Source organism: Acomys russatus, chromosome 4 (assembly GCF_903995435.1).
Source record: "Acomys russatus chromosome 4, mAcoRus1.1, whole genome shotgun sequence".
NCBI classification, from domain to species: Eukaryota; Metazoa; Chordata; class Mammalia; order Rodentia; family Muridae; genus Acomys; species Acomys russatus.
The window spans coordinates 47,942,920-47,968,013 of record NC_067140.1 but is presented as its reverse complement, the minus strand read 5'-3'; the positions used below and the strand labels follow the sequence as shown (position 1 = coordinate 47,968,013).

Below are 25,094 nucleotides of genomic sequence, written 5' to 3'. Positions count from 1 at the left end.
CTAAACTTATTACATGTGTTCCTTCACATTTTAGATTTCCCAAAAGAACATTCTGAATGGAAGGTATTTTTTTTTTTTTGTATTTTACACTGAATTATATACCTTCATACTGCATGACATAAGCCAGAGTTACTAAACATCCCCTTTCAAAATAATATACCCTACCATAGAAACAAAAGAGTCTGTTAAAAGGGAGGACCAGCTGTGAAGTATATTCAGTTCAGGGAAGGTAAATACAGCATGTTATTTTCAATGGAATATGTGCCTTACAGTGTATGAAACATGACATGGGGATATGTGAATTATGTAAATACCACTTTTAGGGGGCTAGAGAAATGGCTCAGTGGTTTAGAGCACCGCCTGCTCTTCCAGACGTCCTGAGTTCAATTCCCAACAACCACATGGTGGCTTACAACCATCTATAATGTGATCTGATGCCCTCTTCTGCAGATAAATATTAAATAAATAAATCTTTAAAATACCTATTTTAGTATCATTTTTGAACAAAGGATATTTTTTAGATTTGAGCTTTTTTTGACAATTTTATTATATTTAATTATATGATTGTAAATTATAAACTTTCTGCTATATAATATAAAACTGTTTTTACAATACACAAGATTTTCCAATGCAGCAATAAGTATCAAAAACTACATATGTGCCAAGTTTACAAGCTAGGGTGAAGCTTCATCTTAAAAACACCTTCAGGAAATTCCAAAATGAAAAATGACTGTGAGAGTTTACTGCCTGAACTCTGAAAGTCTCTGATAGGTTTGAAGACCAGATAGTTTTAGTCTTTCAAATAAGCTTAATAAGTTAGGAGTTGAGATGTTTTTAGATCACAATAAATGTTTTAAGCTAATAGAAATAATATATGATAGATATGAATCTCCATTCAGAAATTTAGTCCCAACAAGATAGGAATGATGTTTACTTCAAGTTTGCCAAATACAAACAGCCAAAACAGTATGAATGTAACACTTACATAATTTCTGATTGTCTCGTGGTTCTTCATGTATGTATTTTATCTTACTCAAGTGTAATAACATAAATGTATATGCTAAAAATAAACAAATAAAATATTTTTTAAAATGCCTTCAGGAGAATAAAGATCCAATCAGTTCTCTCAGCTTTAAAATATGATTAACAATACACAATTTAATAAAATAACAAGATGATTGACCAAATACTGACTCATCAGTTATTTTTTAAAAATTTTTGCTTAATCTATACATGGAATTACAATAAAGCCTTTGATTAAAATAAAGTCAGTTACCAAACTTGTAATTAGGTTTGGGGTTTTTTAAATCATTATTTAATTTTTAATTTATTCAGTTTATATCCTGATTGTAGCCCCTTCCCTCATCTCCTGGTAGTCCCATCTTCCCTCCCTCATCCGCACTCGACCCTTGCCTAGTCCTCAAAACGCGAAGCCTCCTCTTCATTCATCTGACCCCAGACTCTCAAGTCTCGTATGTACTGCCTGCATCTTCATCCTCTGTGGCCTGGCAAGGCAGCCCTGCCAGGGGCAAGTGATTAAGAAGTGGACACCAGAGTGATGTCAGAAATAGGCCCTAGTCCCCATATTATGGGACCCACAAGGAGAGTGTGCTGCCTGCGGACTACATCTAAACAGAGGATCTAACCATGCATGGTCATTGTTTGGTGCATCAGTCTCTGCAGCAACCTCCCCATGACCCAGATTTGTTGATGCCATTGATCTCATTTACACAATGGAATACTCCTCAGCTACTAAAAACAAGGACATCTTGAAATCTGCAGCCAAATGCATGAAACTAGAAAAGATCATCCTGAGTGAGGTAACCCAGACCCAAAAATACTTGTTTGATATATTGTATATAATCACTAATAAGTGGATATTATACACATAATACAGGATAACCACACTGCAATACACAAGTGTAAAGAAATTAAATAACAAGGAGAACCCTAGGGAGAATGCTTAATTATTCAGAAGGGCAAATAGAATAGACACCAAATTCAAATGAAGAGAAAGAATAGGAAAGGAGTCTACCATAGAAGTCCTTTGAAAGACTCTACCCAATTGGGGCATTGAAGCAGAGGCTGAGACTCACAGCCACTCTGGGGTGGAGCACAGTGAGTCTTATGGAAGAGGTGGGATGTAGAAGGACCTGGAGGGGACAGGAGCTCCACAAGGAGACCAATTGAACATAGTTTCTTTACCAGCTTAAGAAAATATTTTTACAATTAGAGATAGATTGTAACTATTTTGAGTTTATGCCTCAGTATAACCAAATTCCAATGCTGAGATCCCTATTTTTAATGGAGTGACTGAGATTGATTATGAAAGACTGTTTTTTGGCCATTTGGGAAGGTACCCTCGAGTGTTAGTTTTGGTGCTACATGAATGTAAACTAAGTTCATGGGAAGCAGAATAGCAGTTCTTTAACATAGGAGTTTTAATGATCCTGAGATGAGCAAAAAGTGCTTATGTCCTTAAAATACCAATGTGCTTTTTAATTCAACTCCTGAATACATTTCATTGATGAGCAGCATGTATAAAGCATTGGGATAAATAACCAAACAAAAAAAATTAATGAATATATAAATAAAACTGAAGCAGAAGATAAATAATCAAAATGACAATAAATAAGTTGTATATTTGTACTGTTGTATGGATTGTGGTTTAGAACATGCCATAATTACTCCAGGTTCGAGTTGGACATTTTCTGTATAGTAAACTCTTAACTTTACAAGTTAAGGAAAAATAGTAATTAGATTTTATGGCATTTAGTGTTACATAGCTTCTGTGACAGACCGGACTTCATTGTCGACTAAAGCCACTGAATTCACTAGTGTATAAATCAAGATTTCTTAGATGCTGATGTTCAATATACCTTTTTCTTTGTTTTTTGCTGGTTATTTTATTCTTGGATACTTTAGGAAGCACAAAACAGAATGTGAGCCCCTCTTATGACTCACACTTGTTTCTGAGGACGTGTTTATCTGTATGGGCACATGTATGAGGATAAATAATAAAAATGTGATAATATTTTGGGCAGGAAACCATTTATGACTTAATTTATAAATTGAAATTCATGTATTCTGTGCAGCTTTTCATCCATTGCGAATATTGATTGGGAAATTAAGATTAATTGAGCCTTAAGATGAGGAAAACATTCAATTTTTAAAATAACTAATGCTTAAATTGATTCTATTATAAATAACTCTTTTTTAGAAATAGTATTTCTAGTTTAGCTGTATAAATATTAATTTAATTCAGTAAAATATTTAAAAATAAAAACAGAGGGCAATCTGGATGGCAATGAAACGAGTCAATCATCTGAAAGTAATGTTGGACTTTAATTTGTATTCTAATGTCTTTTGCAAAGAGTGCACTGCAGGCTAAATGACGTATTATTCTAGACATGCATTTGGGGAAAAAAGCCTATAGTTTAAAACTCAATTTTAAATTATTTTACTAGTTAACATCTTTGAATATTCTTTTTTTTTTTTTTATTAATTTATTCTTGTTACATCTCAATGTTTATCCCATCCCTTGTATCCTCCCATTCCTCCCCCCCCCCCATTTTCCCATTATTCCCCTCCCCTATGACTGTTCCTGAGGGGGATTACGTCCCCCTATATAGTCTCATAGGGTATCAAGTCTCTTCTTGGCTACTTGCTGTCCTTCCTCTGAGTGCCACCAGGTCTCCCCCTCCAGGGGACATGGTCAAATGTGAGGCACCAGAGTATGTGAGAAAGTCGTATCACACTCTCCACTCAACTGTGGAGAATATTCTGACCATTGGCTAGATCTGGGAAGGGGTTTAAAGTTTACCTCCTGAACAATATGATAGGCAGATTTGGGCCCAGGGGTCCCGCTCAAACTAAGGCACCAGCCAAGGACAATACAGGAGGTAATCTTTGAATATTCTTAAAGTCTATATTAATCCATACATAAAGATTTTTGGAAAATTTTATTAATTTAAAAAGTATCTATCTAAAATGTAAGAAAACTTGAGTTTACCATTACTGAACATGTGGAAACAATAACAGAGTTGTATGGTTCTCCACATTTAATGTTCAAAAGAGTTTTTAAACCTTTTTTTCTATAAAATGTTTTAAGCTTTTAAAAAAGTCATTATTATTATTGTTGTTGTTATTGTTATTATTATTTTGTTTTTTGAGACAGGGTTTCTCTGTGTAGGTTTAAGCTTTATTTGAGACAAATTGATTTGTTGTGCTAAATGCACAGAACAAAGATTTGCCAGGATAAAAGAATTAAATTTTCATGACACTTAGGCATAACACTCATAGCATCTCTTTCTAGTAGTCTCATTAGCACTGTTTTATCCCAATGTGAAGTCTGTGCTTTATTGAGAACTCACATATAGGCTCAGTTTTCTCTGATTTATCAACTGAAGTTATCATTGAATAATCATAGTTTCAATATGTATATAATGCATATGAATAAGTTTCTGGCTGAATTTAATTTTATAGGTTGTTAAAATACTCTGCTTATTTTTGTTACTTTGACGAGTCTGGCCTATGCTTTTCTGAAAAAATGTTAAATGTCTGGGGCTTTAAGGATATGTTTAATTAAGCCTTCACCCTTTGTCTATTGACTTCCAGTACAGAAACCAAAAATGTACCTCCTCGTTTGTCTTTTATATCCCCAGAACCATTTTTAACTGTTTTAACTATTATTTTCAGTCAATATAAAAAAGTATTTTGTGGGTCAACAAAGTAAGATTACAAAAAATAAACAGAATATCACACAATGCTAAAATATGTCCCTTAAAATTGCTTTTCTTCAAAATCTGCCTTGATTTGAAGTGTTTGACGGTATTGTGGCATTTCTCCACACATTTCATTGATAATAAATTTTGGAGAAATATTGGCATCAACTCTTCAGAGAAAATTGTATTACTTTTGATCCAGAACCATTTGGCCAGAAGAAACTTACTTCAACAGTGAATTTGGTTTTATAAGTTCCCATAAGGGATTTCTCTCTCTCTCTCTCTCTCTCTCTCTCTCTCTCTCTCTCTCTCTCTCTCTCTCTCTCTCTCTCTCTCTCTCTCACACACACACACACACACACACACACACACTTTAGATTTTTTAGAATGGAATGATATTTTATGCTGAGTTTACAGAGATGTGAGCTAAGGATCTATGCAGAAAACGCTGAGTAACCACCGTAGAGTTAAATGTCTAAGGGGGAAATGAAAAATGAGTAGCAATGTGGCATACTTACATCAAGCTACATAAAATCCTATTATTTGATTAATTTCTAGCTGAAGGAAGTCAGTCAATCTTGAGAGTAGTATACAAATAATTTAGTTAGTATTAGAATATAGTATGTCTTACAATGTATTCTTACAGCATAGATGACTGGGAATATTTGAGTATGTATTTTGTAGAAATTCTTACATTCTGCTCTTATGGAAAAATTTGTGCTTCATGTCTCCCAAGGGCATTTTTAAGTCTGTGATACCGAATAGCTTTTCATTTGTATTTATCATCAAAATAAAAACTGAAACCACAGCTGTGTTTTCTTTCCTTCTTTGACTTTGATTATTTTCTTCAGTGTGTGGGCCCAGCAGACGAACAAGTATGTGGAATTTTAACAAAACAACCAAGTAATCAGAAAATAGGTTTTAATTCTGCACATAAAGAATGCTGACCTTGTGGGATCATGAAACACTGCAGAAGTTTTCTTTAATGGAGAGTAAAAGTGCATCTATATTTTGGTAAAAATCTTTATGAATATCAAAAACTCGAACCAAGAGACAGCATGGGAAATGAAACAATGGCACCATGAGTTAAAAGGAAGGGAAACCTGCCCGGTACCTAACGTTTTATAATTCAGTGGGGAAGAGTAAGCAGGGATTCAGATAACCAACCCTTCTCACTTGTTATTATTATGTTTTTTTGTTTTTTCCTTATTCATCAGTCTTCTGTTACGTCCTAACAGCAGTTTCCTCTTCCTCCTCCCAGTCTCCCACCCCCTGCCTTCCTTGTCCTCATATACCAACCCTTTCTCAAGTTTCCTTTCAGGAAAGAAGAGGTCTCCTAGGGATGTCAAGCAAACATAACATAACACATTAAAATAAAACTGGATACATATCCTCATATTAGCCCAGTAGTCTGAAAAGGGCCCCTAATGCATGCAAAACAGTCAGAGATATCTCCTGCTCTCACTGTCTTACCAGAACATCAAGCTACAAAACCATAAACACCTATGCGTAGTACCTAGGTCACTCCCAGATAGGCTCCCTGACTGTAGGTTCAGTCTCTGTGAGCTTCCATGAGCCTTACTTAGTTGCTACTTTGGGCTATGTTTTTTTGTGGTTTCCTTGACGCTTTTGGTTCCTACAACAAAGATTTTTCTTTTGATCATTTTGTTCAGTCATTTTGTTCTTTACTACTCTTGATGGAAAATATTTAGCATTTTAAACCAAGAAGAGAATTTTCTTTCTTCTGCTAGTATTCTAATGATATTCTATGAAGACTATTTTGACGTGTGTCTTAAAAAATATGAAAGCATAATAAATTAGAAAAAAATCATACTGAAAATGGCAGTGGCCACAAACTATCTAAATGTTATTTATTTGGTATTGTGGAAAAATATGTTTCAATATTTCAACAGTTAAAATGTTAATACTGGATGAAAATCTCTAAATTTGTATGTAAAATGAATGCTATTTCTGTCTTTTCTCCCTCAAAAAAATTTTAAATTTCTTTTCACAAAAAATTAACTGTGTTTGCTAAATACTTCCTTCATGTCCCATGTCTTCATTCACTTTCTCAGTTCTCTTTTTAGCTTCATTTTATTTTATCCAAAAATAGAGACCATTTTTACCCTCATGTCCAATATAAAAATGTGATTTGAAGCTTGGATGGAGAAGAAATAGGAAGATTCAAGTGCAGTTCTCATGCATGAAGTTAGAAAAAGTATATACAGTAGAAATTTAAGCTGGGCTGTGGTGGCACACGCCTTTAATCCTAGCACTTGGGTGACAGAGGCAGGAGGATTGCTGTGAGTTTGAGGCCAGCCTGGTCTACAAAGTGAGTCCAGGACAGTCAAAGCTACACAGAGAAAGCCTGTATCGAAAAAAAAAAAAAAAAAAAGAAATTTAAAAATTAATAAAAAATTAATTAGCAACAGCTTGTGATTTTTCTATTTAAAACATTAACTTATACCTTCACATCAAAGAATCAAGCAATACAAAATGAGATAGATCTCATGACCTGCATCTTTCTGAGACTGGAATAAGTTTCTAAACTTGATTATCTACAATTGCATTGTGTTTTTTCTGTAGATGATATTTTTATTCTTTTTTAACTTATTTGTTGTTTCTGAAAGCATTGTAAATACTTAATTCCATAGTAATTTTAGTAAAAATGTTACGTTAAAGCATGTTTTAAACATCGTCATATTAATATGAAATTTGCAAAGCAATGTTCTATGTTTCCCAAAATTAAATCTTGTTAAATACACATTATCACTTAATGCTCTGACAGTTGATAAATGTCCTTTTACAATACATTGTGAGTGTATATTGTCTATTTTCAATGATGTTAAATATACATTTCAACTAGATAGCATATTTTGGAAAATAAAATTCTCTTTAAAAATATTGGAGGAACATACCTATTTACACATTAACAATATTTGCTTTTACTATTTTTAAAAGACTACTTTTTGCTTTTAAGTGTGTGTATGTATACATGTGTCTGCACCTGTGTGTATCTGTTTGTTAGTGCAGGTGTCCAGAGGCCTGAAGATTCTGAGTTACCCGAAGATGGTGCTTATATGGCTGTGAGCCAGCTAAGGCAGAGGCTGGGGATGAGCTATGTGCCTTCTGCAAGAGCAGAACACCTTAACAGTTGAGCCATTGATGTGGCCCTAGAATACGGTCATTTAAAATAAAGTGACATATTAAAAATTAGCTGAAAATTTACAGACTTATCTCAGTATTTGTTTTATCAGGATACTACTACACATGATCAACCAAGATGCGTTACTCAATTATCGTCAGAATTGACTCCAACACCAACAAAGGTTTTAAATGAAGGAGGGAAAGGTAAGAATCATGTCATCAATATGTCATCTTAAGTAACAATTAAAAACAGGGCTACCGTGTATTTTACCAGAGAAAAAGTTGTCCATAAAAATAAATATGTGGCAACAAACAAGGGACATTAGATTGTAATATGTTATATTTATCATGAAGCCTTAATAATATTTTAAATTGGACATGTCAAGAGCTGAGTTATAGGGCTGGACGCAGCACTTAACATCACATGCTTCTTCTCCTAATAGCCAGAGTTCAGTCCCCAGCATGCACATAAGGTGATAACAACCACCCGTAACTCAATTCTAGAAGGACTCAGCTCCTCTGGCTCTGAAAGCAAGCAGATGCCTCACAAACAAACATACTCCAACAGAGATGTGTACACAATTTAAAATAACTTAATTCTTGATTTTTATATATTTTTCTTTTCATTTTTCGTTCATGCAATATATCTCACCCATATCCTTCCCTCCATCACAACGTGAACCCCACTTTCCCCCCCAGATCTTCTACTACTCCCTTTCACTTCAAAAAAAAGAGCAGCCATCCTGGGAGTTTCACCTGAACACGACATAAAAAGTTACAATAAGACACTCAGAGGAAAGACAGCAGGTTGCCAAGAAGAGACTTGATACCCTATGAGCATATACAGGGGGAGGTAATTCCCCTCAGGAACAGTCATAGGGGAGGAGAATAATGGGAAAATGGGGGGGGAGGGGAGAATGGGAGGATACAAGGGATGGGATAAACATTGAGATGTAACAAGAATAAATTAATAAAAAAAAAGAAATGGAAAAAAAAAAAGACTAGCTACAAACCTTCATATCAAGACTGTAAGAGGCAACCTTGTTGGGTAAAAGGGTCTCAACACTAGGCAAATGAGTCAGAGACATCCCCACTTCCACTGTGAGGAATCCCACAAAGCCCTCAAGCTAACAACCAAAACATATTTGATGAAAACCTAGTGTAAACCAATCCACTTTTGTTTTTGTTTTGTTTTGTTTTTTACAATAAAACAGATTGCAATTTTATTTTCATCTTGAATACCAGGAAACTGTTATATATTTAAAATTTTTTATTAATTCATTCATATTACGTATCAATAGTTATCCCAACCCTTGTATCCTCCCATTCCTCCCTCCCTCTCATTTTCCCCTTACTCCCCTCCCCTATGACTGTGACTGAAGGGGACTTCCTCCCCCTGTATATACTCATAGGGTATCAAGTCTCTTCTTGGTAGCCTGATATCCTTCCTCTGAGTGCCACCAGATGCCCCCCTCCAGGGGACGTGGTCAAATATAGAGCACCAGAGTTCATTTGAAAGTCAGTCCCCACTCTCCAGACCAATTCAATTTTAAAAAAGATCTGAAGAGTAGGGAAATAGAAGGATCAAGAGCATTCTAGAAACCTACAGGAAGATCATTAAGGCAGACAGATCTGGAATCAGGAGGGTAAGCTCAAACTATGGACATCAAGGACAATGCATGCAATAAACCTAGAACTCTTATCCATATCTAGCCAATGTACAGCACATTCTCCAATATTGCGTGGAGAGCAGGGACTGACTAGGACATGGACTCTGGTGCCCCCTATTTGACTACTTCCCCTTGGTGAGGAGACCTTGTGACACTCAGTGGAAGAGCAAGCAGGCTGCCAGGAAGAGACCTAATAGGCTGTGATCTTATAGTGGGACACAAGGTCCCCTTCTCTCACAGATCTAGGGGAGGGGAATAGGATGATAGTGGGAGTATGGGGAATGGGAAGATACAAGTGACTGGATAACAAATAAGATGTAATCTGAATAAATTACTTAAATAAATTTTTAAAAAATATCTGATTTATTCATATATCTCAATTTTCTTTACCTGAGGACTTTCAAGTAAAAAGAATTTGGAGAGAAGATTGAAAAAGCAAATGTTAAAATGGTAGAATGGTTATGCAGGGAGTAATTTGGGGCAATGTGTGTTGTGAGACGTATAAAAGTAACTACTTTAGAAAATGACATGAGGCGTTATACCTATGTGGGAAACACACCATGAAATAGTGGTATGGAAACATGACTGGGAGAAAAGGAATACGGTGCTTCCTTGTCTTCATCACTTATGGAAAGGTGTGGAAGACTGAGGGACTGTTCATAATAAAGCATCTTTTAGTGGACAGAATATACTCATAAGCATCCCTGTCACTCGTGACATATATTGAATGTCACATGCAGGGTTTTCTACTGCTCTGATTCTGTGATAAACAGGCTAAAATAAGAATGAAAGGCAGAAGCAATAAATAATCAGCAGATAGTTCATCTATGCGGTGATCACTGCCTCTGGCTTTTAGGCTGTATGTTTTGGAACACTGAAAGAATCCTACGAGCTTGACATCACAAGGTAAAATTCTGTAAAATGGAATGTGGATGAGGACTGTAATAGGCCTAGAGCTTTCCAAATCATCATGTCCTTTACTACAGGCCATTGTTATAATTTATTTTCTACTTTAGTATGCCTGGACATGCTTATGATTTTCAGGTAATGCAGAGTTGTCTGATGGTTTAAACAAATTAAACACTTCACAGATTTCAATTGCAGACTAGGGAAAGCATGCTTTAATTATTTGTGGTGCTGAGTCCAAAGGTAGAAAAGAGGAAGTTATAATTTTCACTATTTATAAAATCTCAGGCTAATGTGATCTGATTTCAGCTAAAAGGGAACTCATTTTTAAGGTTTCATTCATTCTGAAGATTCCTTACTATAAAATACACATGTATCCAGAAAATATAAAGGAAAGAAATCCTCACAGTTTTAAGCATGGTTGTATACAAAGTAATCTTTTATACCTTATTACTCTGAATATCTTCACTGATCAGATCAGTTGATATTTTGTATGTCTGAAGAAATGTCTTCTGCCTTTTACTGTATTTTGTCAATGCCTCAAGTTTGTGAAATTGCAATACAACATGGAGTCTTCTAGAGTATATTGGTTTAATGTCTCTGTAACGTTTGATTAAGGATATATGACCTAGCACCTACTTCAGCGTGGGCAATTGGAAGACCACTACAAACAGCTGCTTTCCACCTGCACTGAGAGATTGGTTCCCTTGCTCTACTTACAAACCTCATAGTGTTTTGTGTGATTTTTACTTAATTTAGTCATTTTCATTTGTATTATGAAAATATTTTGAAATTTTCCATTCAGTTAGTTATTAGATATTTTATTTTACCAATCTGTCTCCTATACTTGAGATCTAGGAAGACAGGACACAGCAAAGAGAAAATCCACCAAATGCTAAATTTCCTTACCCATCTCCAATCAGTTATGATGTTTTGCCATTCCGGATACATGATCCAAACTTATCTAGGCATGCTTATGTATAATCTATTATATTATTTTAGGTTTTCCAGATAAATTTCCTGAAGGGAAGGTAATCACTTTAAATTATTTCCTACATTATTATATTCATAAGGTATAGCATATAGAAGGCCCATTAAATATATATTTGAAAACTATTTCAGCCTCCCACAAAAATGAAAGGCTCCAAGCCAACACAGGTGTCAGCAAGGCGGCATGGACAAGGCTTCCCAGCAGGTAAGTTCTACAATCGTGTGGTCTCCGAAGCAACTATTTTCAAACATGTGAAATCCTGACAATCTTCTCTTCTCCAAACCTCTGTTTCCTATTGTTTATGGAGAGATTTGATGTGAATGATCCAAGAATTATTTTAACATCACCATTTCAAATAAGTTATTCAAGTGTAAGTCAGGTATTTCCACCCTCCTGTATCTGGGAATCATAATGCCCATTTTGGAACTCATTTTACCAACGGGGATACCTGCATATACTAAGAACGAATCACATAATTGTGGAGCTTCAAATTGCTTACTTTAGGGCTGAAAAAGTGGTTCCGGAACTAAGATTATTTATTGCTTTTGCACAAAACCCAAGTTCAGTTCCCAGCATGGTAGTTTGCTACTCTCTGTGGCTCCAGCTTTAGAGCCTCTGACACCCTTTTCTGACCTCTGCAGTCACCAGGCATGCACAGTGCATATACATATATGCAAGCAAACCACTCATAAACATAAAACAAATTATCTAAAGTAAAAATATTCTATATATTTTCCATGATCTATACTTAGGAGCCTATTCACTTAGCATTTTCAGGCAGGAATCCTAGATCAGCAATGTTGAGGCAGCCTGTGCTGTGTAAGAAAACAAAGTATATTCAGAGACATAAGTTTAATTTCACTTGTAAATGTACTCTGTGAGTTAAGTTCTCTTTATCTGTGTTCTAAGTTGTGATTTACTCATTTTTATCCCCCTTATCACTTCATATGTCTGGTGTTTAGTAGGAATTCATATGATAAATTATCTTGAACTATATGACCTACCTTTTCCTATCCTACAAGAAGAAAACTACACAAAATATCCACTATATTCCAGAACATTTACCACCAGCACTAAATCCATATTTCTGTGTTTGTTCTGTTCTTTGTTTTCTACTCACATGTTTCACTAGATGGCCTTGGCCATTTGGTTTGTAAGTATATTTACTGCAGTGTGATTAGCACTTTTATATGTAGTTCATATACTCCACCAGTGGATGCATTTCTCCTTTAAAGTTTACTTTATATCAAGTAATTTCTAAATTTCATTCTCTATTATTATAAAGATTCTGATTTTAGCAATTCCATGTCAGCTTGCTATAACATAAACATTGATTTCTTTCAACAGATGTCAACTTAAAACTGCCGACAGAGAGCCAGTATTATTTTGATAGCAGTGAAAATACCGAATCATCTGTAAGAAATAATTTATTTCAACTGCTATGTTAATAAATTAATATTTTTAAACAATATCCTTGGCTAAATTAAATCTTCTAGACATGCATTGGGAATAAGAAGCCAAAAGTTTAAAATTCAGTTTTTAAAATTTCTTGTGTTTGAGAGTGGGATACGAATTCAGCATCTCTCTTTTCCTAGCTCCACACCCTCCCAGATAATCCCCTTTGTTATCTTTACAAAAGATGGCCTCTATTTTCATGAATTATTAGGATCCTTCAAATTTCTGAAAACCTACAGAACCTAAGTTGTTTCTGGGAAATTTCCTTGCTTTTTTTCTTTCATACTATTCATCATGTTTTCCTTACTTAATACTTGCTATTTTATAAAAACATCGGAGGAAAAAAACATTATTACTGAACACTTGAAAACATTAGCAACACTCCACTAATAAATTTATTAATACATTGAAAACAGTAACTTGAATACTGATCTTTTATTTACGTGAATGAAATCAGCTGATAACATTAATTTACTATGCAGCGACATTAGCTAATATTAAGATAGATTAGGTCTCGTCCTAATGCAGACACATGATATAGACATTTCATGCTTAGAGTTTGTGTTTTACAGAACTGTTGGACTGTACTTCCTGTGTAAATTCAGTACTTTGTTCCCTAGTACCCATGGACATTTTAATTCTTTGCGACTGAATAGTATTTCACCAGTTATACCCATCAAAGCGGAGACAAAAGTCACAGCTAGAATGTCTTATTTCCTATTCCTTGATAGTTTTGCTGTTACTGAGTATCTAGAAAGTAGTAAGCAATAACATTTAGCTGGGCAGATGAAGCAACATGCTATATTTAATTAAATAACACAGTGATCAAATACATGTTTTAAGTTACGGAGATTAACAGTCAAGTTGTGACAACACTGAACACTGGAGACGTTTTTAATGGTAGGAATAAATGGGAAGGGGTCAGCTTTGGAAATCCAAGAGTGGTATTGAGGTAAAGAAGACGGGGAGTGATTTCTGTTTACCATCTATGTCTTTCTAATACCAGGTGGCTGAGCAAATAGGAATTTAGATGAACAAACCCTACTCTCTCATTGTTATCATAAACTAAAGAAATAAATGTGAATTAATGCTTGGCCCAATTAATTTGTGTGCCCTTTGATCCCCTTCTTACTAAAGCTTGTGATTACCTCACATTCCCACTTCTCTTTCCTTCCATTTGCTCCTTCCATGTTCCCTTCCTCAAACACCTCCCATCCTCAACCTCCCCACTCAACTGATAACCCTTTTGTTTATTGCTGTTATATACATATATGTGTGTGTGTATATGTATGAGCAAAATGTAAACTGTGAGTACATTTTATTGTTGTGTGTATATGGTTTCCGAGATGACCAGTTTGGATTGAATAACTGATAAGGAGGTTCATCCTTGGGCAAGGCTAATTCTTACTCTCCCAGTGGTCATTAGTTGCCTATAGTCCTTTGTCTAGGGTAGGACCCAATGACAGCCCTCACTTCTCTGTTTACATGTCTATTGCTACTGACAATACAGTCCTGTCTATGCAGATACTTGTAGAAGTGACTGTTTTACAAGTGTCGTGCACGCTGTTCTGACTCTTAAAGGTTTTTTTTTTACCCTCTTTTCTGTGATGTTTCCTAAGCCGTAGAAGCAGGAGCAGTGATGTAGTGATGTGAGGCTCCCCATGATCTATTGATCTCTACAAATTTAAAAGAAAATTGTAAAAACATATTTTGGAATAGGAAATTAGTTGATTTTAGAACAAAGAGATTAGAAATATTAACTGAATTCACTGTGGATATTGATTTTTCCAGAATACCATTACATGTCATCAGTGTGTTCCTCATTTACCCATTGGAATAACTTCAACATCCACAGATCTCCTAATTGAAGCGGAGAAAGGTTGGAAATATACATTATAAGCAAATAATTTGAGAAGTTTATTAAAATAGCATAAAATACTTATACTAGAAATGTATATTTTTAGTATAATCAAAAGTGCTTCAAAGAATAAAATATACTTGTTGGTAATAAATTATGTATCTACAAAGTTTCAATAATATTTCAAGTAGAAGGTCAATAGGAGAGCTTACTTACAAGTGTATTGTGAAGAATTCCTTACTTGAAGAGTTTCACAAACAAAGACTTGGAAAGAAGATGAGAATGATAAGACGTTGGGTGAAGGGGCAGAATTACGGGGCATGCATATAGAGAGCAAGGTGTAAAAATGACTGACTTCGGGAATGAAGTGCAGGATTTGACATTCAGAAGAAACGGACCAGGAACTAGCAGTCTGGAAGGAGAGGTAGAAAGAAACCTCACTATTCTTACTGTAGTCATCAATTCTAGAAAGGCAGAGGACACTAGAGCTGAGCTTCTTTTACACTTAAAGTAGATCACCATAAACATCTAGGTCAGCAACGTATGCCGTAGTTTAATGTCATGGATACTGTTGCCTCTTACCAGATATTTGGCCAAAGTTTGAATGGCAGGTAGAAGTTTCTAATTGTGGATATTAACATATAATTTATTCTATGTCTCCTTTACAGATTTTCATAAGATTTATTCTGAACGGAAGGTAAAAAATTGATATTTTATCTTTGATTATTAAATTTGAAAAAGTATGATTTGTAGAAGAGTGATAAAATATCATTTTTAAAACCCACCCAGTCTCCCATTGGAAGTAAACCTTTTGTTTCATCTGAAGTATCAATGGTGAAGCAGAGACATGTATTCCCACCAGGTAAATTGTGCAATATATTTTCTTGGAACAACTCTCTTAAGACACTTGAGGATTCTGGATGGTGCTGGCAATCCTCCATTTCTAGATTGTTTTCCTGTATTATACGGCATCGTCACCCGACTTCCCATCCTGCCTTACCTGCCTTATATTCCAGACTGGTTATTTTCCCTCTTAACATTTATCTGACAGTTTTGTGACTAAGTTTAGACTTCTGTCTCTATTGCATGTCATAAATCCTCACATTGTTTGTGAGAACATCCATTACCTCTATAAAGGCCTTCTATGTCAGGTTTTATACCCATTAAATTCAGCGACCAAAACGTAGTACACAGTCAGTAAGTGAATTCTACGTGTACTGAATCAAAGACAGTTTACACAAAGATGTAAAACGAGTCTCTTCCATGTGCCAATAAAAAAGGTTAAACCTACCCTATTCTAGAAATGTTATTTTAAATTTATTTGAACTATGTAAATGTTTATTTCAACGGAAGCAAACTTAAAATTGAAGAAGGAAACACTGAAAAATCTTGATGTCAATGAAAATATTCAATCATCTGTATGTAATGTTAAATATGAATTTCTACTTTTAGTTTATATATTTTTTTTCAGAAAACCAGTATACTATCATGTCGATACAGAGTGATGTGTGCTTGAGGTCTCCCCATGCCATTTCCGTTCTTTTGATATTGAATAGTGTTCCACCAATTCATGTCAGTAAAACAGAAACAGAAATAGCATTTTTTTCTTGATTTTGACTGCTTTAATTTCTGCAAAAAGACAAGCATAAGGCTATGCTCAAGGCGAATGAGGTGTGAGCTGCAAGTTAATAAAGCAGCCAAGTAACCACATGACATATTTTTAAGTGATGAAAACAAAGAAAACCGAAGGGATAATATTATTGAACACTAAGGAAATTTTCTACTATGGGGGGAGCATGATGTTGAACGTGCCAAATGAACGAGTCATACTTAGAAACAAAACAGTGACATGATGGGTAGAGATGAGGGAAAATCATATGTTATCATCTATGTCACTATACTCTCAGTTAGGGGAGTTAGGGGAAATCATAGAACTCGTTTTGCCTCCTGTAAAGAAAGAAAAATAAATAAATATGCAGTGGACGCAATTAAGACATTTCCCACATTTTTTAATGATTCACTTATGAAAATTTTATATTAGATTTTTTGTAGTTTACCCTATGTTTATCCTACGATGTAAAAAAACTTCATGCATCAGTTTGTGCAGGCCCTCTTTGTCCAGATCTGCTGGCCATGACGGTCTCCCTGTGGGGCTCCTGACTTCTCCAGAGTCCTTCCATTCCCTCGCTCTTCCTTACAACTCTCAGGGCTCTACCCAGAGTTGAGCTTTGAGTCATGTTATCTCTTCTGAACCCCCACTGGGTGTAGTCTATCAGAGGACATCTATGTTGGGCTGATATCCAATTATAAGTGAGTATATACCATGCCTGTATTTTTATGTCTGGGTTACATCACTCAGGATGATAGTTTCTGGTTCCATCCACTTGCCTGTAAATTTTGGTACATTTATACAATGGAATACTATTCAGCTGCTAAAAACAAGGAGATCTTTTACTGCTCTTTCCTTATGAGATGTATGAGGTTTTAATGAGGACTGAAGATATCAACAAGGATGCACTGATCTCCTTGTTATCTTAGGTATTTTTTGATTATTTTAACAGTTTGTATTCCTATTTTTTTGGAAGTTGGAAAACAAACTTCTTTAGTTTCAACAATACTTGCTTAAACATAGGAAACCTGTTATTCTGTGGTAAAATCCTTGGACAGTATTAATGGAATTCACTATTGATATTAACTTTGCTAGGATAGCGTTATGCACCTACCACCCAGGCATATTCCTCATTCATCAACTGGAATAAGTCAAAGAGTCAAAAATAATCTCAATGGAGGAGGAGAAGGTAAAACTCACATGTTATCAATAGATCATTTGAAACATGGTTTGTTAAAATCATGTGGAGCAATATATTTTAACAGCTCAAGAGTGTGTAGTAAGAATTACGCTGTGTTCTGTGGTGATGCATTATTACAGCTCATGAACGTTCAGTAACATTTTATGTTGTGATCATCAAAGTTAGAGTTGTATGACAACTACATGTGAACCATTTTTATATGAGGGGTTTCAAGAATTAAATAATTGAATAGGAAAAGGGATGTGAAGAATAAAAGCATAGTGTCAAGTCATTAAAGTATACCAATCATTGAATAGATTATTTTCTGTACCGTTAAGTGTTAATTTTGTTCCATATATTATTTGAAAATTCTGTGAATTCCAGTTTTCTTCTTTCATATACACATCTACTTAGATAGATCGTTTTCACTTCCCAGCAGGAAGATGAACCTCTTTCAAAGGCACTATACACAATTTTTAAAGTTATTCATAAATCTTTATTATATAAATGTGTGCTAAATTTACGCTTTCAAGTCATTGGTTCAAAGTATTAAATATGTTTTAGGTATCGTACAAGGTAGTTCCTGTCATTAATGCAGTCCCATACATACATAGTCTTATATATTCTTTTTATGAACTTCCTCACTAGGTTTATGCTATTCCTGTTTTCTCTATACATAGCCACCCTTCATAGTGTTATTGTCACATTTATATTTTCTACTATCACCTCTGCTTTCCTCTTCAAATCCTTCTTCCAGTCCTCTCTCTACACTTACATCTTATAAACACACAGATACAGACATACACAGATACTACACACATTTATGTATTCCCTATGTAAATTTATATGAACAGAAGTGTGAAAGTATGATTTTAAGATGTTAGGCTAACTCTAGCATAATTAGCTCAGCCGAGTAACCTCTACTATCATTCATTTTTCAGTTTCACATTTATTTTTACCTATTCATTCTTTAAGAATTCCAAGTTGATCACAGTCTTGAGTATTATGACCACTGTGGGAATAAACTTTGCTCTTACAATATCTCTGTGGTCTGCTGAATTGATGTCTTAGTATTGTCAAATATTAGACAGTTACTATATTCCATTTCATTAATGGATGGCATTAATATGCTAATGCTCCCTCCTTTTCCCTTATATTTTAAAGCTGACATATTTATGTCTATTTGCTGCGTGCATTTTTGTTTACCTTCTATATTTACTATTCTCTCTCTTTGCAAATTTTTTCATTAGGAGTAAAATTGCAAAAACATTTTTTATTCAGCTGCTAGAACCTAATACAAACGTGTAGTTTTGTTTTGTTTTTCTGGAAATGAAGATGGTTTATACAAAGAAGAAAGATAATTTTTCCTTTTTTTCAGTCATAAACAGATTGCATCTCTAATTTACATTGGATACATGAATATGTGGGTATATGTTTAACATCTGTTTATGTTTGAATATGGAACCTTCCATGACCTACATCATCTATTGACATTCTTGTGGATTATCATTTTTATTTCAGTATATATGCAGTTGAAGATTAAATTTGATTAACTGTAAATATTAAAATGAAATTATAATTTTTATTTTAAATTTCTACACAATTTTTTGTTTGTAAAGCTTACTTTTAAAATTTTATTTATAATTTAATTTAACAAAAACACTGAATTTTTTTTCAATGGAAGCAGACATGCAAATGAAATTGGAGGAAAATCAGAGAACTATTGATGGCAATGAAAGTATTCAAAAATCTGTAAGTAAAAGTTTAACTAATAAATTTTCATCTCAATTGTTTTTATGTAAACAAGTAACCACATATGTTAAATACAAATTTCCTATACAAAGAGGTTTGGAATGAATAGTTCATAGCTTAAATTTTAATTTTAAATATATTTAGTTAGAAATTTTGAATCTTCTTACAACACAAAGAACTCCATGGTAGTTTCCATGGTGCTTTGTTTTCCCTAATAAAAATATTTTTCTCCAAGTGTAAAAAATGTAATTTAAAAATTGTTATGACTAACTACTTGAAAACATTTACAATTGTACATAGATTTCCTGTTGTTTTATACCAAACAGTAACTTCAAGCCCACTTCAAACATACTTGACAAAACCAGAAAATATAGTGAGAATACTACTAGTCACTGCTGTGAGTGGTCATTGGAACAGATGTGATCTTGAATTAACTGAGATACTTCATGTAGACACTTCGTATTATTTCAGTTTGTATAACAGTGAACTGTAGCTACAGACTGCTCTGTGTTTGGGATCTTCCTGCAGCCACTTAAATTTCTTTGATACTACAGTTTTTGACCAGTCATTGTCACTAATCCTGTGACAGAAGTCACAGCCAGGTTTTTCTTGTTTTCTTGACTTCAACTATTTTCAATAATTGACTACCAACTTAAGTGACCGGAAGTGAGTGGACATTACAGATGGGATTGTTTGCTGCACTTTTGTTACATAATCAATTCTGAGGAAATAATTTTTCAGTGGTTCACACAGAATATTGGTGGTATAATATGAAGTAACACTACTAAATATATAAAAAATGCCACAACTGGGAAAATATAATAGTATATTATGATTAATGAGGAGAGCATACTAAATGTATTTTTTGTCAGATTGCAGAAATAATTCAGGCAGCCCTATTAATTTTTCCTGTTGTGATATACAGAGAAGAGAGTGTGGACGTGAGCACCACACCAGATCAATACACACACTAAAATGTGTCCTTATGGTTTGTTCTAATTGAAGCTTTAAGTTTTCTTCATTATTTGATTAACAAGGGCTTTTATACTATCAATGCATATTCTATACTTTTTTATTAAAGCAAACCTCAAAAATATTTCCTTATTATCTTGTCATATCAAAAATTAGTTTTCACTCATAGAGTGAAAATTTTACCTCAACACTAGATATTCATTTCCAAATAAGGCAGACAGTAAATTTTCAATACCTGATAATGATAAGTTATTAAGCCTAATATAACTTGTCCTTTTAAAAAGGTTAAAACTCTGAACATTATTTTAAAATGCTTATAATCTACCATGAAATAACACAGATCAGAATTTACCCATACAAAATGAACTAAAATCTTAGAAAAATAATCTTTTGTAATTTTATTTTATACTTTTGTTGTGTTTCTGTTTTTTTGACACAGGCATCTCTGTGTAATAGCCCTGGATGTCCTTGATTCACTTTGTAGATTTATCTGGCCTCACACTCACAACAATCTGCTGCCTCTGTCTCCCAAGTGCTGGGATTAAAGGTGTGCACCACCACTGCCTGGCTAATCTTTTCTAATTTTTAATAATTAACTTTATATGCCAAGGCTGGTTTATATACATGGGAGGTTTCCCATTTTTTGAGGAGAAAGGATGGATTAGTGGGAGAGAAGGGGAGAGGGAGCAACTTGGAGGACATGAGGGAGAAGAAATTGAGATCAGGATTTAAATTAAATATATAACTTAACTAATAATAAAAATAAAAAATGAAAAACAAAGAAAATAAATAAACTTAATACATCAATTTTAAATGCCTAAAATTTTTATGTATCATAATGTTTTATTTTTAATAAATCAAAAATGTTAGTGGAGATTATGTAAAATATTTTTCTATTTTATATATATATTTATATTATTTCACATGTATACAGTAAACTACGTACAGCAAGAAGAACCACAAAACAATCAGGAACTATATATATATATTATATATGTGTGTGTGTGTGTGTGTGTGTGTGTGTGTGTGTGTGTGTGTGTGTGTGTCTGTGACATTCATAGTATTTTGGCTATTTGTATTTGACAGCCTTGAAGAAAACGTCTTATCTTGGTGCATCTATAAATCTGAATGTAAATCGACATCTGTCATATGTCCTCATTATCAACTTAAAACATCTATCTAGACCTAAAAAAATCTTAACCCCTAAACCACTAAGCTTAATCGTAAAATTAAATTTTCTGGTCTTCAACCCCATTAGAGACTTGAGAAGGAATAAAAATAATTACCTGAGTATAGCTGAAATGCAGGTTAGTAGCTTCCCAAATGAGAAGATGACATAGACAATTTACTGCCTAGACAGTCACCCAAAACTCTCTATAACGTTGGAGCATCATCTTCAGCCTTCTGGCCCAATATATCTGACAGACATATTTGAAAGGCAGAAACTATGCATGTCTTGCTTACCCTGTCTTGTCAGAGTTTGGACATTGCCTCTGCCTACATTCAAGATTGCCAACTTTTAGGCAAAATTCTGTCTGTGGTAGAAATGAAGACAGTTTGTCCGGTGGCCTGTATGTCACATTTGAAGCTTCCTCCATAAGAAGCTTCTTTAATATCTATCATCTTCTTTGAAGTAGGCTTACTGTTGCCAGGAGTTAACCCATCTCATTTTCAATGAATATTTAAAATAATAAAAAAATCTTTAAATGCCGTATTTTGCATATCTCTGTGGGTTTTAAAGACCTTACCTAACTATTTAACCTTATCTTTCTATAGAGTCATATCCTTCTGCTATAACTTTTATGAAAAATAGGATGATACATTCTGAAGATAGTAGTTGTTGAAATAGATGTATCACTGATGTTTTCACTTTGAATGTATTTTCTCCTGATTACAAGGTGAAGTTTACAATTCTCTTACCAGATAGCTATAATCATGGGCTTGACCTAGACAGCATATATAATGTACTCTTCATGTGTTTTATAATATTATACTGGCTTTTAACTAAGTAATAATGAAATAATTAGTTTTTAAATTAGGAAATTTATTTTGCTGTACTGTAGTTGGAAAATCTTGATGTAATTTAATTTGATATTTGTTTTACCAGGACAGTGTGAACCACCTTCAACCAAGGCAAACCCGTTATTTACTGATGGGCCTAATTCCAAGACCTGCGGATATTCCAAGTAGACGAGGGAAAGGTACGAGTTGCATGTAACCAGCACATCATTTCAAAAATACATTGTTTTCAAATCAGAGTTACAAATATCTTTTATGAAGTATGAATGAGTAGTTAGAAATAGTGTGGTACTAAGTTAAATACAGAGTTTCAAGATATTTAAAATATATAATACTGAGATGATTTTGAAATATAACTATGTAACTATGTAGTAAGGCATTATTTATCTTAGTAATTTAGTAAAATGAGTAGTTACAAAGAAAAAAGAATAAGAAAATAGATAGTACTACAGGGAATGCATAAAAGGAAATTTGATGACTATAAATTGTGGAAAGTTGAAAATAAAAATGATTTTATAAAAATAATTGATGGAAGCTTAAGTGTTAAGAGTATATAGAGATATGTAGATTAAAACACAAATCTGTTCAAAAATGAATCTGAATTTTTCTATCATTTTATATTTCCTGCTTTTGGAGCATTTCCAAATCTGTGTTTTAATTATCATAGTCACATGTGAGCATATGCAGTCAGCCATGCACATAGCAATGCTATTTAAAACATGCCTCTTTCAAAAGATTTGACAATAATTTTGAAGTTTAGTTATAATGAGATCTAGAAGTATGTCAGGGGATAAGGTGTCAGAGCATTAACATACTTCAGTTTGGGGGACATGATAAGGATGAGCTCAAGAGCAATAGCAAGCAAAGGAACTGAAGGTAACTCATCATTAAGCAAGTCCACTCAAGCATTAAGGAAAGGCCTGTGTGTACAATGATAACAGGGTTCATGCCAATCTCTCCTCTTTGGGATTTGTTAAGTTCTGTGATTTGTGCAGAGAGGGGATCCCTGCAGGTGTCATTCATGGAAGAAGAACAATCCAAGGAGACGATTTTTACTTTTACTATTTATTAATTCATTGACAGTCACTCCAATTCTCAAGCCTGACTTAGGAGCCACTTTCGTCTCCCTCTTGATCTCCTCAAAATTCTGAGTGTCTCATCAACAGGATTGGCAAATAATAACATGACCAAGGATGACACCAGTAGATATGCTAAAGGAGTTGGGGAAAAGGGGCTTGGCCTAAATTCTTTTGAGTATGAAGATAGTATACCAACCTAATGCATAATAATTTTAAAAAGAAAAAACAATATAAAGTTCTCTTGTGAATACTCAAATTGTTAATGAGATATATATATATATATATATATACATATATGTGAATTACTTAACTTATATAAAGTTAATGTGCAACATTTAATTGGAAATACAATTTTATTTTCTTTTGATATCATGTATCAATACTAAAGGATAATGTGACTCACAGTTCATATTTCTTCTCATATTAGTTGTTCAGAAACAATACAAATATCCAAACTTCAGAGGAACATTCATCATACAATTAACACACATAAATGTGATAATTTTATAAACTTCCTTATAATTGTACATGAAAACTTATTCACAAAATGGTTATATATAACAAATAATAGTTTCCTGTTAACACATTAACATCATTCTTCAATTCTTATATTTCAGACCAAAGAAAATGACTTAATACATTATTATAATTTAATGGAATAATTGCTTGTGAGGAATCCATTAACAAAATACACATTTACCATATTGTAATACATTCACAGCCAAGCCAATTCCCAGGATCATAAATACAAAACACCTCTCTCTCTATTAATCAGTAATTTAAGTTGGCATATGTTCACTTCCTATTCCAGTTAAACTTATTGAAATTATCAGTTTATTAAAGCCATATTTTAGAGAGTAACAAGAATCATTATCCCACAAAATACAAATTTAGAGTAACCATTTTGATATAAGTTACAAAGAATTATTTTTTATAATTTTTGTCTATAGATATATAACAGTTGATTTTACATCTAAATCACCATACATTTTCCTTGTTTTTTTTTTTTTTTTTTTTTTTTTTTTAGACTATCACAAGAAGTGTTATTCACCTAAGGTAAATATTTTTATTTTCCTCATATAATTTATATCATATTTTATGGGATATAAATTAATTACTGAATGTATTGTTTCAAACCCCATCCAGGACCCCACTGAAATAAAAGACTTTGATCCAAATACAAATTTAGAAATAAAGGAAATACAAACATTCAAATCAGGTAACTTCACATAACTATTCTGAAAAGAAGCATTTTAAAATATCTGAAATATATGCAGTGCTCTCATTTTACTTAATTTTCCTCCAAGTGTGAAAGAAGAATTTGTCCTAAATAATGTAAATATCACACTTTTAATAATGTCTAAAGGAAGTACTTAGTATCTTATGAAAACGTTTTATAAATGAATACTTACTTACTTTAAATATTTATACCTTTAAGTTTCTACAACCTGTCATTTCAAGTCAAAATACCCATATTTGTTAAGAGATTAACTGGGTTAATTACTCAAGTGTAAAATTTCCCATAATTTAAAGACGATCACAAAAGATGATCATCATCTCATACATTTATAATTTCATATACATATTAGCGTGAGGTTAGAGCACTCCAGGATCCCAGGTGTTTGAAGATAACTTGGGCAACAAATCCTTTCATATTCTTTACTTTCATTTTAACGAAAATAAATTCTTCAGCTAGAATCACCCCATATTCTACCAGAAGCCTATCCTGTCT

At 33.6% G+C, this 25,094-nt stretch overlaps 1 protein-coding gene across 1 annotated transcript in view; it reads left to right on the top strand.

Annotated features, from left to right (window-relative positions):
- Nucleotides 1-25,094, top strand: part of LOC127188412 (uncharacterized) — a 123,696-nt gene that overhangs the window by 37,009 nt on the left and 61,593 nt on the right. Inside the window, 9 exon segments of the mRNA XM_051144878.1 lie at nt 11,570-11,642; nt 12,786-12,853; nt 14,685-14,772; nt 16,105-16,169; nt 17,456-17,549; nt 19,225-19,292; nt 22,372-22,465; nt 24,390-24,418; nt 24,509-24,581. Coding sequence (XP_051000835.1) covers nt 11,570-11,642; nt 12,786-12,853; nt 14,685-14,772; nt 16,105-16,169; nt 17,456-17,549; nt 19,225-19,292; nt 22,372-22,465; nt 24,390-24,418; nt 24,509-24,581 — 652 coding nt within the window.